General features: G+C 38.3%; 1 protein-coding gene across 1 annotated transcript; it reads left to right on the top strand.

The window, feature by feature from the left end:
- Positions 1-5,066: 5,066 nt before the first annotated feature.
- On the top strand, positions 5,067-12,492 carry LOC6625949 (uncharacterized). The gene is made up of 3 exons (XM_002049350.4): positions 5,067-5,352; positions 10,952-11,520; positions 11,663-12,492. Exons 2-3 carry the CDS (start codon positions 10,953-10,955, stop codon positions 12,214-12,216), a joined length of 1,122 nt encoding a protein of 373 aa, XP_002049386.1. The 5' UTR covers positions 5,067-5,352; position 10,952; the 3' UTR covers positions 12,217-12,492.
- The last annotated feature ends 1,588 nt before the right edge of the window (positions 12,493-14,080 follow it).

The raw sequence follows: 14,080 nt of genomic DNA, 5'->3' as shown, positions 1-14,080 counted from the left end.
AAACATACACCAAAACTAGATTAAACGGATATCACAATTTAGATTATGGTTTTATGTAACTAAATTAAATTATTAACTAGAACGTGCTAATGAGTGTCAGCAAATGCTACGAGTTAACGATATGATTTCTCTACATAAATATCTAGCAATAGATATTTTCTAAAAAAAAACTTTAACGTTTTCAAATTTGAAATGCCTCGCAAAAGCTGAACAGAATATTTTGCCATTTAAAACTACATTTTCTACCAATTCTTTCTGCAGCGAAGTGAGATATTAATAAGATTTGGAGCAGCATAGTTGCACATATATGAGGAGCATAATGAAACTAAAAAATGCTCAGTTTGGTCTGGATTTCTTGATAAATAATAAAGGTTTTCCATACAAGAACCTCAGCTAGATATAGTGGTCGGTAGATGATAGCAAGATAGATGAATGATAGCCTTAAAATGACTAGTCAGCATGGGAACATAGAGACGGACAGGCGAACAGATGGGGGACGGAGATATCAGCAAGGGTATAAAAATAGCTTTAATATAACATTGAAGCTACCCTTAAAGCTGAAAGCTTGACAGACTTAATTTGTTGTTAAGCAAAGATAACTGTGAGAGCACACGAAAGACACGATATTTATCTCGCTCTAAATTCTCATGCCAAGTGTACTTTGATGGCACCGATAAACTTGTTTTTAGTTAATAATATCTTAAAAAGTGAATAGTTGAAAGTTTTGCGAAATAATTTTCTTACAGCCAGCTGTCATAGGCGTTTAGTTAAGGCTAGGAAAATCCCGAATTTTGCGTAATGCACTTTTCTCCCAGTTTGTCAAATGCGTTAATTAATAAAATGTTCATTTCCGCACCGCACCCCAAATGGCAAACACAGAGCAAAACTTTTGCTTTACAGCGAAAACAACAACAAAGCGACGATTAAGCAAGCTAAGCACTTGAAACAGCAACAAGACACCAAAAGACAAACAGCAATCAACAAAAACAAATTAAAACTCGTCAAAGATAAACAAAAAATTGAATGAAAAACAAAAAAAAACAGAAGAAAAAACCCAAACACAGCTCGAAAGATTTGACCAAATTATGCCAAAGTTGGAGCTGGCGTTGCAGTTTTATTGTTGTTGCTGCAGTTGTTGTAGTTGTAGTTGTTGTCGTTGTTGTCGTAGTTGTTGTTGTTGTTGTAATTTTAGTTGATGATTTGTGCCAGTGCCACTTGAACTCTGCATCATCTTCAGCTCTGTGCGTCTGGGGGATTTAAGATTTGCGCCGAAGCTGTTGGCGATTTGTTGGCCCTCGGCAAGTTGTCCAAGTTGTTTTCTGTTGTCTTGTAATACAGCTTACTTACAGGCATTTGATTATTGTTGTCTTGTTGCATCATCTTTCGATTGTGCAATAAATGGATTTGAATTCATATTTTATGATTATGAATACGTACTTCTATCTTGTATGGGGCTTTGATTGATCTGAGCAGCGGCGACAAAGATTTGGCTTAAGTTTAAAAATTTTAAGAGTGAAATAAAGTTATAACATAATATACCCAATCTAAAGATGGACCCGCTTCATCTAATTTTCTCGTACAAGGTCCAAGATTTGAGCTTTAACATTTTTGGAGGGGTTTCTCAGTACATCTATCTTTGCTTCAGATCAAGCGGAGTCTGCCTTCAGTTTGCATTAAAAAAAATATTATACCCTTTTCAGACATTATCAATGGGTATCAAGAACACGCACACACACACATTTAACTTTATTTTATTACAGAACCAAAAGTTTCCTTAATTTAATTACAAAAAAATATTTGTTTTTGTTGTTTTTCTTTTTACAAAAACTCCTTTTATACAGTTTATGTGTTGTTTTCTAGCTGAACCAACCCACATAGCAATGGGCATTACAAAAGTTGACTCGGCACATAAAATGGCAAAGCACACACACACACAGGCACACACACACACACAAACACACTCTTTTACACACAATAAGAAGACAAATTTCTTAGCCATTTCTTCATCTGGTTTTGTCTGCGCGCACACGTGCAAAACGAACAATGGAAAGTGGGCGTTGGGTTGGTCGCCGGGGCAGCGTGCGACGTGGCATGAGGAATGGGAAAAGGCCATAAAGGTACAGGTCCAATTCCGCTCACATTTATCGAATAGAGAAAAAAGCGAAACGTGTTGCAATCAGACGCATAAAACGATAAATGCGCCCATAAAGCGACATATGAAAAATCGAAAGGTAGGCGATTGGGGGGTGCGGGGCCTGGACTGGGTGCAGCAGCAATCTGCATCAGTTGCCGCTGCTGCAGCTGCCTCTAACGCGTGGCAAGCATAACGCTTACTGCTTGTTGCACAATGCCGCGTGCAAAAATTGGAGCAGAGATCAACGAGCCGCCGCCGCCGCCGCCGAATCGACACCAAAAGGCGAGCAGCTGTGCTGGGCTTTTGCCTCCCGGGCAATGCCGGTGCATTGCCAGTGCTGTTAGGCGAGTGGGCAGGAGGGGGGGGGGGGGGGGGGGGGGGGGGTTGGGTGGGGGAGCGGCTCACACAGCTGCAACCGGTTATCCCTGCCGCAGTCATAAATGCATACAATGGACCCCGCGGCCATATGTGTCGTTTATTTTTTTTCTCGCACATGTTCGATCCAGGTATTTGGAACACGAGCTTTAAGTTTCAGCACAGTTTGCATTCGAAAAAGAAAAAATGAAAATTGGCTGCAAATATTTATTAAATACCCAAAGTATAACCATTTTTATATGGTATTTATAGCGAATTGTTGACAAACCAAATGTGCTTGTGATTTGTCGAGCAATTATGATAAATACTTAGCATTTAGACTAAAGGGGGTTTTGGATGAAGACAAATAAAAATAAAAGCTACTAATGATTTGTAAAAGGTAAAGTGAGATACTTTTGGCAGGTATTTCAATCAACGCACAGTCAATGAGAAAAACACGTCTATTCTGTTTTGTACTTTAAGATTAAGATAAAGCTTCAAATGAAAATCGTTAAACCATATCGCAGCATCTCTAAGAAGAAGACTCGATGATATGACGAGCACAGCTTGAGCTACAGAGCTGAGCTCTAAATTTTAGAGTTCGAGATACAGAGCTTCAAAGTTTGAAGTTCAAACTTTAGTTGGAACTTATCGCCTGCTTTACAGTTGTTCTATTATCTGTAGCTGATTATATCGCAGCTTTCACTACAGTTATTTGATTTCTAATTCTGTGATGATGCTTATTTTTCAGCTAAATAAAAATATTATAAATATATATGTCACTTGACAATAGCACATAATCAATAAAAACTACTTGGAAACCTGCCTATGTATTAATCCTGAACAGGTTTTAGGTCTACGATTCATTGCATAACTTCCAGCTAATCGAATGTCTACAACAAATTAAATCTGATCTGTTTTATAACTGCTGTAATCATTAGTTCAGTTGATGTTAAAAAGTAACTTTTAACCATATTTTCGTATAATTCGTAATTCGTATAAAATTCATATATTTTGCCTGCCACAAACTGACCTCAAAGCGCCTCTCTAAATGTTAATTAAATTGCCTGCAATGATTAATTGAGAGCAATGGCTATTTTTTATTAGCACTCAACGAGAGGCTAGTTATTTGTGTGCGTTAAAAACCGCAACCGAAATAACTGACCTGCCCTATGAAAATGATATGTGAGCGTTTCAATGACAACGCCGCCAACGCATTGAAAGTGAAAGCATTTTTTTTTTTTTTTTGGCAATTATTTGTTTTTATAAATAAATGTATATTTCTCAAGGCATAAAAAGAAACCAAAACCAAAACAAAAATGGCCAAGTAATGTGCATAACTTGTTGTTTACATTTGAAAAGCAACTGCGGCGAGCTGGGCGTAAAGATGTGGAAACAGTCCGATCGCATTACAAACCTTAGATGCCAGCGAAGTGTTGAAGTTGACCACGTTCAGCCGGGCAGGCGGTGACAGCGAATTGACTATTTCCAAAAATAAAAGTCGGTTCAAGTTTAGAGGCGACATGTTGTGATGTAATTTCTAGCCATTTCTTTTGGCCACCAGTTGAACTTGGCAACGAGTTTAACTGCAGGCCAGCGTTACGAGTCAGCAAAAATTTACATATCAATGGACTCTCAAAGCCCAGCACTGGCTGTGATATAATCAGTTCACAGTGGCTTAAATGGGTTGTTAATTAATTAAGAGCTGAGCGTCGGCTGCTTGGGTTCAAAGTTGTAAAGTGGCTGCTTTGTTAAGTTCGAACCTACACAATAGACTCAAACAGCTACCAACTACAACATGTGCGTCGGACCAGATCCGCAGAGACGATCAGTAAAAGAGCAAAAGTGATGCGCTAATATTTTTGCTAGATCTACAGGGAGGTGTGGTTGCCAGACACTTCTACGCGGCATTTGCTTAACTTCCGGTCAAAGTGCATGTTAGCTTATATGTCGCTTTTATATTTTTTTGATATCTGTCTGTTTTTTTGTTTTTATTTAGAACTTGTCAGCGCTCATGTTAAATTACAAGTGCACATTATTAATACATGTCCCTGACAAACCTCATGTTAAATAGATTCAAAACAATTGGCCAAGTTCCTGGCAAAATGCCTATTAGATTGTATGTCTTTTTATTATTTATGCTTTCATTCATGCACTTGTCAATGCTCATGTTAAAACATTAAAAGTGAAACTGCATTAATATGCTATTCACTTATTTATGTCCCTGGCAAAGCGCATGTTACCTGCCTGATAGCTCAACATTTCATGCAATTTTGGCAACGTCACATACTGACAGGTTGGCAGAGCTACAGGAGAAATTAACAACTAAATAAAATATACGAAGCGCTCACATAAGTGTCAAGGTGGCAATATTATTAGGTGATTTAACTTGCAGCTACATTTTGACATGGATATGGAGAGCATGCAAAGTTTATTTGACAATATGTTAAATCATCAAGCTGATAAAATTGCATGTTTAAAAGTGATCAGCTTGCAGCCGCAACATTCATGTCGAACCTGGTTGTATGCTGGTTGTAAGCTTGCCTCGCATGTCTGCGCCCAAAGCGACAAGTCTAACAGTCAGTCAAGACGTGAGCGTCTTGTGAAGCGCATGCGCAACGCGTTCAACACTTTCAATTCGATTTTTTTATGCGATCTTCTATGAGATATCGTAAAGTTTGCCAAACCAGCCAAGCGCATTAATGGATTCTATGTGCCGCGACTGAAACGTGTTTGAAATTCGCAAAACCAATTCGACTAAAGAAAGAACTGTGAAAACTGTTTTGGCTCACTAAACAAACAAAAAAAGTGTCAACAAATAAAGAAAATAGGTCCAAAAATCAATTCAGCATTAACAAAAAAAGGTGAATGAATATCCAGAAATGGCAAACTATGTCAAATGCAAAGAAAGTTACAAACTTAAAACCCACACGCGGGTGCTTCAGACTGTCAATGAGCCTCACATATAGAATATAACCGAGAGATGACATACGATCATATCTATAGGAACTACAACAGCTGCGACAACTAGTGGGTTGTCTTCTACTGACTTTATGCTGGGGCTTGTCTCGAGCACTTTTTTGTCATTGGCGTGGGCCACAATGCAATTCCAATGTAAAGAAGTCCATTTTGGGCTCAGTCAATGCTGGTGATGATAATGTTTCTGTAATTGTTGTACGCCCAGGCATGCAAGTCAAAGCAGAAGAGTCATTGAGAAGATTTGCGATTTGTATTAAGCTGTCTTCTGAGTCATTTCTTCAGATACTTGTCTCTGCGTATTCTTTTGCTGCTTTTTAGGGCGCGGTTAACGCGTGTTGCGAATTCGATAAGCAAATATCCAGATTCTTTTCACAGTTATTTGGTTTGTTGAGTTGGGAGATGGGATGAAAGCAGTTCAGTGCAAAACATTTGAGTTTCATTCCAGATAGTTAACTAAACAAAGGTCGGGGCCATAAATTATGAAACAAATGTGCAGATTTTAATATTTATGCTCTTAAAACTATTCGATTTGCAGTAAAATCACGTCTTTGTTTCGGTTTTGTTTAATGTTCTTTAAGTTCGAGAAATAAATCTAAGAGTTCAAAAAAGCTAATCTAAAATAAAAGAAAAGAATGAAATAAAGAGATGTACGTGCGATAAGATGTCTTAGAGGTCTTTGACATTGATGATACCATTTAAAAAGTGGAACATGGTACGTTTAATCTTTGCTAGGATTTAAAGAAAGCTTTAGTTAGGATCAAAACAAAGCTTTATCGGGAATTTCAACTTAAGCCTGATCTTAAGAAGCAAGCTGTAAATATGTTAATGCTTACATTATTAAGGAAAGTCTTATTTATATGAATATAAAAATGCATTCAAGATTTAAAATCTCACATTCTAGACAGCTGAAGATCCAAACCCGGAGATAACCAACTGTTTAGTGATGATATCACAGCTAGTTAATACATGTATTTATAGGAATTTTTGTTTCATTTAAGCTAATCATTTCGCATAACTCGCAAGGTCAATAAAACCAGTTTTTTTTTTTTTTTTGGCTTCCAAAAGTTTGACGCATTTCATTCAGTTTAAAAATCGAAACAACAATCAATCGCAGTCGGATGATTATTAAATATTGAAGCGACGTCAAACAGAATTCATTTGAATATGAAGTTAAAAAAAAATAAAACGTTGATAAATCAGGAAATATTTTTGTGCTCTGCATATTTAAACTAGTTGAATTGCTGAGAGCCATTGTCTGTGGTAAAAACACAATGCAGGCCATTTTTTATGGCTCTTCAAATGAAAACATGAGAACAAATAAGCCGAGGTTCAAATAAAATATGACTTTACGAGTTGATTTTGTGTATGAAATACAAGTGAATATTTAATTGGGATAACATGAGCTGAAAAAGTTGGACTCGTGAGTTGTTGAAGTGGATTCTGAAAAGCTGGATTCTTTATGTATAATGCATAACACATATGTACGGCTGATGAAAAGGATAATATTGTAAAATTTTACAATATTGATTTATTTGTTTCTGGCTAGTGAACTTAGCGATTCCCACTCAGAAAGTCAATCTGATTTAGTTGTGGCATTCTAAAGGTATACACAAATTTTTGAAAATGTAACTTATTTAGATCGATAATAATAAATATTCATAGCTCGTCAATTTCTACTTCGGGCTTATATATATGCACTTGCATAGTCTTTATGGCACTTGAAAATGATTACCCAAATTTCATGTGGTTTATCTTAACTACCTTTAAATGGAGCACTTGCTACTTTTACAGCCATTTAAAGTCGTAATCAGACTTAAACATCGCTCAAATGCTGCAGCTGTCTGCTTTGTTTAATACCAAATAAAATTCACTTTATGCTGGCATATTAAGCCACCAAATTTGAATATTGATTACTGAGCATTGTTTTAAGTTACTCGTGAGTGCACGACTAGTAGGCACCCTAAGCTCTTCTATAAATTTATGCACAAGAAAATAGATAGACACACATACATATATACATACAACCACACACACCAAGGCAGCGGTTGTGCTTCTTCTTTTCTTAATGCGATCTCTAACTACTTCAGCTCTTACAGTCCGATTCTTACAAAAGACCCAGGGTCTACATATGTGTATGTACCAATGGCAAGGTTTACTTTCCAATTTGGGGGGATTGGAGGCATTTACTATGCATAAGGCTACATACCAAATTTGGTGCAAGAAAGCACGGCGGTTAAGTTCTCGAGATCCACTGAGTTTGTCTTTCTAATCCAGAATATATATATATCCATTCTATACTGGTTCACAGGTGCTTCTCCCTGTCTGTCACATAGATTTGCAAAAAACCATGATACCCTTCTTACCCATGCCGGCGTATTAAAACATACCCCTAGCGCAGCTCAACTACTTGCACTTATTGCCGGCACTTGCGCTATAATTCATACGGAATGCAAAACAACCTGTACACAACAGAAAACAGAAGAAAAAAACACAAATAATTATAGCTTGAACTTGACACATTTGGTATGCAAATGGCCAATTGATGGCTTTTAGCAGGGCCAATCAAACAAATGGCCAACTAACCGCAGACCAACAGCACTTTTCTGCATAGATAGCAATTAATTAAACTGCGGTCTGTGTACTTTTGTATATGGGTATATATATGTGTATCATATATCGTAGCAAATGCTAATCGCATACCAATGCAATTGTCTTGGGCATTTGCTTGTGCCGCGCGGCGTATACGTAATATGCGTTTATGCAACGGCACAGCTGCAAGCTGAAGGGTGTGCGTGTGTGTGTGTGTATGTGTGTTAGTGCATTCCATGCCTCACTAAGCGTTGCAAAAACTGTAATAAATCAAAAATTGTAACCATCGCTTGATTTATTTGCGTGCATTGATACCTAAACATAGAAATAACTCACCATAGTAACAATGGGCATTTGTATACCCTGCACTCATTAAGGGGGTAAGTGGGCTATATTTGTGTAAAAATCGAGTTTTTAGACATTATTTCGAACGTTTTTTATAGATAGAGCTAACCTATTAAGTGTATGTGCTTGCATAGTTTATACATATATTCATATTAAGAATACATGACGACAGCTCAGAGGTGGGTACTGGGTATATCCTAGTCGAGCATGCGCAATTGTTGCACTCTTACCGGTTTTGTTATTTATATACCATGCAAATAGTTGCTGCCAGATAGTTCGATTTGCGTGCCAAACCAAAGTCACGCTGCATTGTTTATATTGCAATTTATTTTGTGTATTTTATAAGTTTTTTGTTTTCGCTAAGAAAACAAAAGGAATGCAAAATAAATGGTAAGGTTTGGGCGACATTTTCACCCTCGCACCTGCTGGGCCCTATTAAGTTGTCAAACGACAGAGAGAGAGAGGGAGAGAGAGAAAATAAGACAGAGACATGCAAACCATAGAAATGTTAATCGATCGCACGAGAAATTAAAATAAAAACTATGCAAATTAGCAAATTGCAAATGTCCGAACAACGTTGCACAAGAAATGGGCGTAAACAAAACGTATTTAAAAAAAAAAAAAAACCCAAATAATCAATAAGCAATGCCGAATATTCAATATCTTTCACGATATTTTTAAAATAATTTATGCTAAACAAAAAGCCAAACAACAGACGAACAACCATAAAATGGTTAGCTTATAATGGATCGCTGCACTTGCTGAGGCAATATATGCGAAATACTATCAATATTTGGATGGGTTGGGCCTAGACTGCCTAATGACAAGTCGAAATTTGCGCTTAGTCACCTTTTAAAATATTTACACGTTTTGATTAGATGGTAATTATGAAAATAACGTTTCCAGAAATATTTTCTTACTTAATGAAAAACTCCTGCGCGAGCTGCATTTTGTATTGGCAGAAGAGGGTGCAGGGTATCTCCTAGTCAATAACTCGCGAGTAGAGGCGCTTACTTGTTTTATTCTTTAAATGCTGTATGAAACTTACAATCTTTATTTTATATGTATAGAAGAGCACGTTATGCACTTCTTTCAAAATATTCCTATAGCTCGACTGCGAATCATCACATGTAAATAAAAGTCTTTTGTTATACTTCAATCATGTTAGCTTGTAGGTTTTTGAATAAAATAAATAAATAATTTATATTGCGGGTTTTTTCCTTTAAAAACTTGTAGCTAATAAAAAAACCATGAAAGATAAACCTTGAAATAAATGTAATTTTCCACATTACAAATTTTCGTTTAGCATAAAAACTTTGATTATTCCAATATGCACTTTATTGGTGAAATGCATTAAAAAAAAATTTACAGTATAACTGAAATTCTTGTTAGTTTCAATTATGGTGCTGTCACATTATAAAACATATTTTCACCTGACTTATCAAAAGCCAAACCCAAGCCCCAGCACATCCTCTTCGGGTGGGTGTTGATCAACTATTTGGTTTTCCAACTCAACGGATTGCATTTTCAATTAAATTTATGCCATGCTGTGCTACATATTAGTGTCAGTTGCATTTTAATTATTTGCCATATCACATTTGTTCACTGCGGAAGAGTTAACCGATTTTTAATTAAAAACTTTGTGACTCTCTCAGTTAAGCAAATAAGCCAATTATGTTTGATGGTCAGTTTATGCAGACAAAACAAAAAACTGGTTAAAGTTCGAAAATTGCATTTTGGAAAAATGCAAAAAGAATACAGATAAAACATTCGACTGGAAGATACCCTGTAGGTCTAAAATGTGCCCTTAAAAATTGTTGTTTTGTTTTTTAAGCGAATGCTTTGCGAATATTTCGCAAGAACAAGCAGAGTATCCGATTATTGTCTCTTTATGTCTATGCAATGGGTTGTAGACAGATTTTTTAGTCCTTAGGTTGTCTCGTATCTGAGATCAGATAAATTAGTACGACTTTTGTTTTAGATTTTACGATTAATTAATAGAATTCGACCTGTCTACAGTTGTCTTTAACAAAAATTCATGCCACTCTGTAAGGCGCAAAAAACCATAAAATTGATGTGAATTTCTATTTTTGGAAAAGTTGTTAATATAAATAAAAGCCAACAAGTCTGACCGCTAATGGGCAAAATATTGGTAATACCAAATGACATTTGAGTTGAGTGCAAAAATTTATGCAGATGCAAACGTCATTAATTGTAACACCTGCCCGGCGAAGGTGAGCCGGTGGCTTTTACGCGGACTGAAACAGAAAAAAATAAAATAATTTTAAAAAAATAGGCACACAGTTTGAGCGCTGAACATTTATGAATGTGTGGTCATTGATGTGGCAGCCACAGATGCCACATGCAACCGATTTGTGTTGACAAGATGTTGATGCACAACTGGTCGATGGCTGGCGGAAGAGTTTTTCGAGTCGTGCAGTCAACTATTGCATAAGCGAGCCATTGAAAACACAACCAGTTACGCACTCACTCACTCATCCTCCCTCCCTCTCTCACACTCTCTCTCACACTCTCTTTCACTTCGCACAGCATGCGTGAACGCAGTCAAACCACACCGCGACGCCGTCGTGCTGGTCCCAAACAGGCGCTGCCCGTGGAACCCAGCTACAACATGGACAACACGGAGCATATTTATGGCACCACATTGCTGCCATCGCAGCGTCGCTATATGGATCCGTGGGATCTGGAGAACTACGATTATGTGCGCAAGAAAATGGACATAGATGTGGCGGCGAACGTGATGCCAGACTACGAAACGGCGCTTGACTACGAACAGGCCTCCCATTCGCCCAGTCCAACGGCTGCGCCTGTCTATGGCTATGGCAATGGCTTGGCCATGGCCTCTACCATGCCACGCCCACACACAAGACGCCTCTCGCGCAGCCAATGCCAGCTGGAGTGCTGTCGCCTGCCCAGTCGCAGTCGCAGCGGCCGCAAGGAGCTATTGTATGCCGCACGCAGTGAATTGTATGGCGCACCAGTCGCCAGTCGCTATGATGACTATATGGCCACCATGACGCGACAGCTGCATCTGGACGACGAGGACGGGCAGGAGGAGCTGTATGCCGAACAACGGCAGCTATACAATGGCTATGGAGGTGGGTGCGATTGAGTGCAAGCTAGTCCGATTTTCTTACAATAAAAGAGAAGATTCGCTTGAAACCACTTTTCTCATAAGGCTAAACATATATTCATATTTATTTTGTGCCTTAACTGATCTCTCGTTAATCTCTTGTTCAGGCTTTTCCAGCGCCAGCTCCACGGAGCGGCACTCTTCCATTGGCGAGGAGATGCCCTCGATGACGCTGCCCCGCCGAGCGGCCACCCTACAGCGTCGCCCTATGCCCAGTCAGAGCACGGAGCCGAGCAATAACAACTACAGTGCGGGCTATGGTACGGCGCCGCATCCGCGACGCAGACGCAGTGCTGGCACGCCCAGTGGCAAATCAATGGCCATGTTGCAGACGACGCCACAGATTGACTTCCCCGCACCGCCGCCGCTCTCGCCCGCCTACGACTATTGCAATCCATATGCTACAATGCCGTATTGCAGCCTACCGGATTGCGCCGAGTGCCAGCAGCAGGCGACGTCCCTCATCTATGCCGCACCCTCCACACTGTACGGCACCTTGGCTGGCGGACGAGCGGCAACCCAGTGCGATTCGCCCAGCGACTCATCGCTCTACGCCGGAATTTATGCGCGTAAATTTGGCTTGAGCAAGAAGGGTCTGCTACAAATCGACTACTCCTGCAGCTGGAATGACTTGGATCGCGTCATGGGTCGTCAGTACTGAGTATCCACTGTACTGCACTAGGTCTTGGGTGTTAGGGTTTAGTCTCTAGTTAAACTATTCTTAGTTAAGAGCGACTCAAAGTCGTCTATACATGAGTTAACGAATTTCATTTGTACTTAACTCATCACACACACACACGCACACACACACAAAACAACACGTACCAAATAATTTAATTTGTTTTAGTATCGATTTAGTCGCTCTCCAAGTCACGCATTAATCGTGCAATAAGTCTTCGAGATTTATCGAATAAAGTTGACATGATTAAAAAAAATATATCAATTAATTATTTATTATTTTAAATTTCTAATAAATTAAATGGATTATGGCTCTAAACTAAGTAGACAATTTAAAAAAAAAAAAACTTTTAGTGGCTCTATCTCGGGAAAATTAGTTCTGATTCTGGAAAGATATACCTCGTTCTTCTCAAATGTCCATAGAATTGAATGGAATCCAAAATATTTGATTTCAGGACCGACCTTGCAAAATTCTTCATATCTCTGAACGGATATACTTGATGATATACATAAAAAATTCGAATTAATTAAGACGAGATATTCTCGGAGAAACTTTGCATAATTCTGGAAAGATATGTATTTTCGGAAGTCTAATAAAGAAATGAAAAACTGCAAGTATAAAACGAGTCAGTTATTTTTCTGGATCCCGAAAATATGTAACATATATCGGCATGTTCAGGTTTTGAGCCACAAAAAAGTCTGCAATGATTTTGTACATGGACTATTTAAAGTTTTGTGTATGATGTACAAAAGTATGCAGTTAATTTGGTTGTAATAAATATTACAAGCAATTTTAATTTGGAAGTGAATGATATCCAAGCCTTTTCTTTGATTCTCATTGCAAACGTACTCATTGAGATCCACGCCTTCACCCTTTCACCTGAATGGTGATATAGTCTCGATTACGATTTCTGGGCTAAGCCAACCGATGTGGGATAGCCTGCTCAAGTTTGAGCTCCAGTATGCTCTCCTCACTTCTCAGTGGTAAGTTCTAGGTCGATTAAATCTACAGTGAAACATTTATTGTCCTCCGTCGGAAAATGTTTGTTCACCGCCTATGAAAGGGGCAATGGGTGTGGTCTGCTTTATGCTGAAAACTTCCGACCAAAGGATTGTACACCTAATAGAAGTATCCGCCAAAAGAATTTCCTCTCTATTTGCAAAAATAATTTACGTTATTGTTGAACATTTTTCCACCTGTTTGCTAAAACATTCATACCAACTTTAGGCTGATTTCCCGCCTGACATTCCCAAATTGATTGCAGGCATTTGGACTGCATTAGGGAAAACCCACTTTCGAATCTACATATCCACATTGCTTTTTATTTTCCTTTGTATTGCATATATAACGATTAGTCACAAATGAGCAGGGGTTAAATGGTGCCCGAAATGTTGGGAAATTCATCAAAGTCAGCGCAAAAACATTTTCCATGTTATTTGAAAATTGTCAAACACAATGACGTCGCATGCCAAGCGACGGCTTTGCCTAATTGGCCACCTCGTGGGCAAAAAAAAGAAATGAAAAACAGAACTCGATGACGTCATAATTAATTAAAGTGAAACGATGACATTTTTCACAACTTACTTCTAATACCCTAACAAACCGGACATTCGAACCGCGATAGACGTTTGCGTTCTCTTAAGCTTTGCTTATTATTTGTACAATTAAATCTGCGAGCTGTATAGCCCGTGCGAACTTATCTACAAGTTAATTCTTTAGTATGAGACAGGAAATGGAACTAAACAGACTTCTAATACTCTCACAAAAAAGACATTAGAGATATTTGTGACCTCCTAAGCTTTCCAACTATTTGTGTTAATAAATCTGGGAGCTGAACTTTGGTTTT

The sequence above is a fragment of the Drosophila virilis genome, chromosome 5, assembly GCF_030788295.1.
Source record: "Drosophila virilis strain 15010-1051.87 chromosome 5, Dvir_AGI_RSII-ME, whole genome shotgun sequence".
NCBI classification, from domain to species: Eukaryota; Metazoa; Arthropoda; class Insecta; order Diptera; family Drosophilidae; genus Drosophila; species Drosophila virilis.
Note: the sequence above shows the minus strand (reverse complement) of the source record. Positions and strands in the feature narration are given on the sequence as shown.

Bases quoted from the DNA above. Each gene is read 5' to 3' on its own strand.
- LOC6625949 (XM_002049350.4), top strand. From the start codon at position 10,953: ATGCGTGAACGCAGTCAAACCACACCGCGACGCCGTCGTGCTGGTCCC. The intron at 11,521-11,662 runs GTGGGTGCGATT...TCTCTTGTTCAG, and splicing joins GCTATACAATGGCTATGGAG to GCTTTTCCAGCGCCAGCTCC.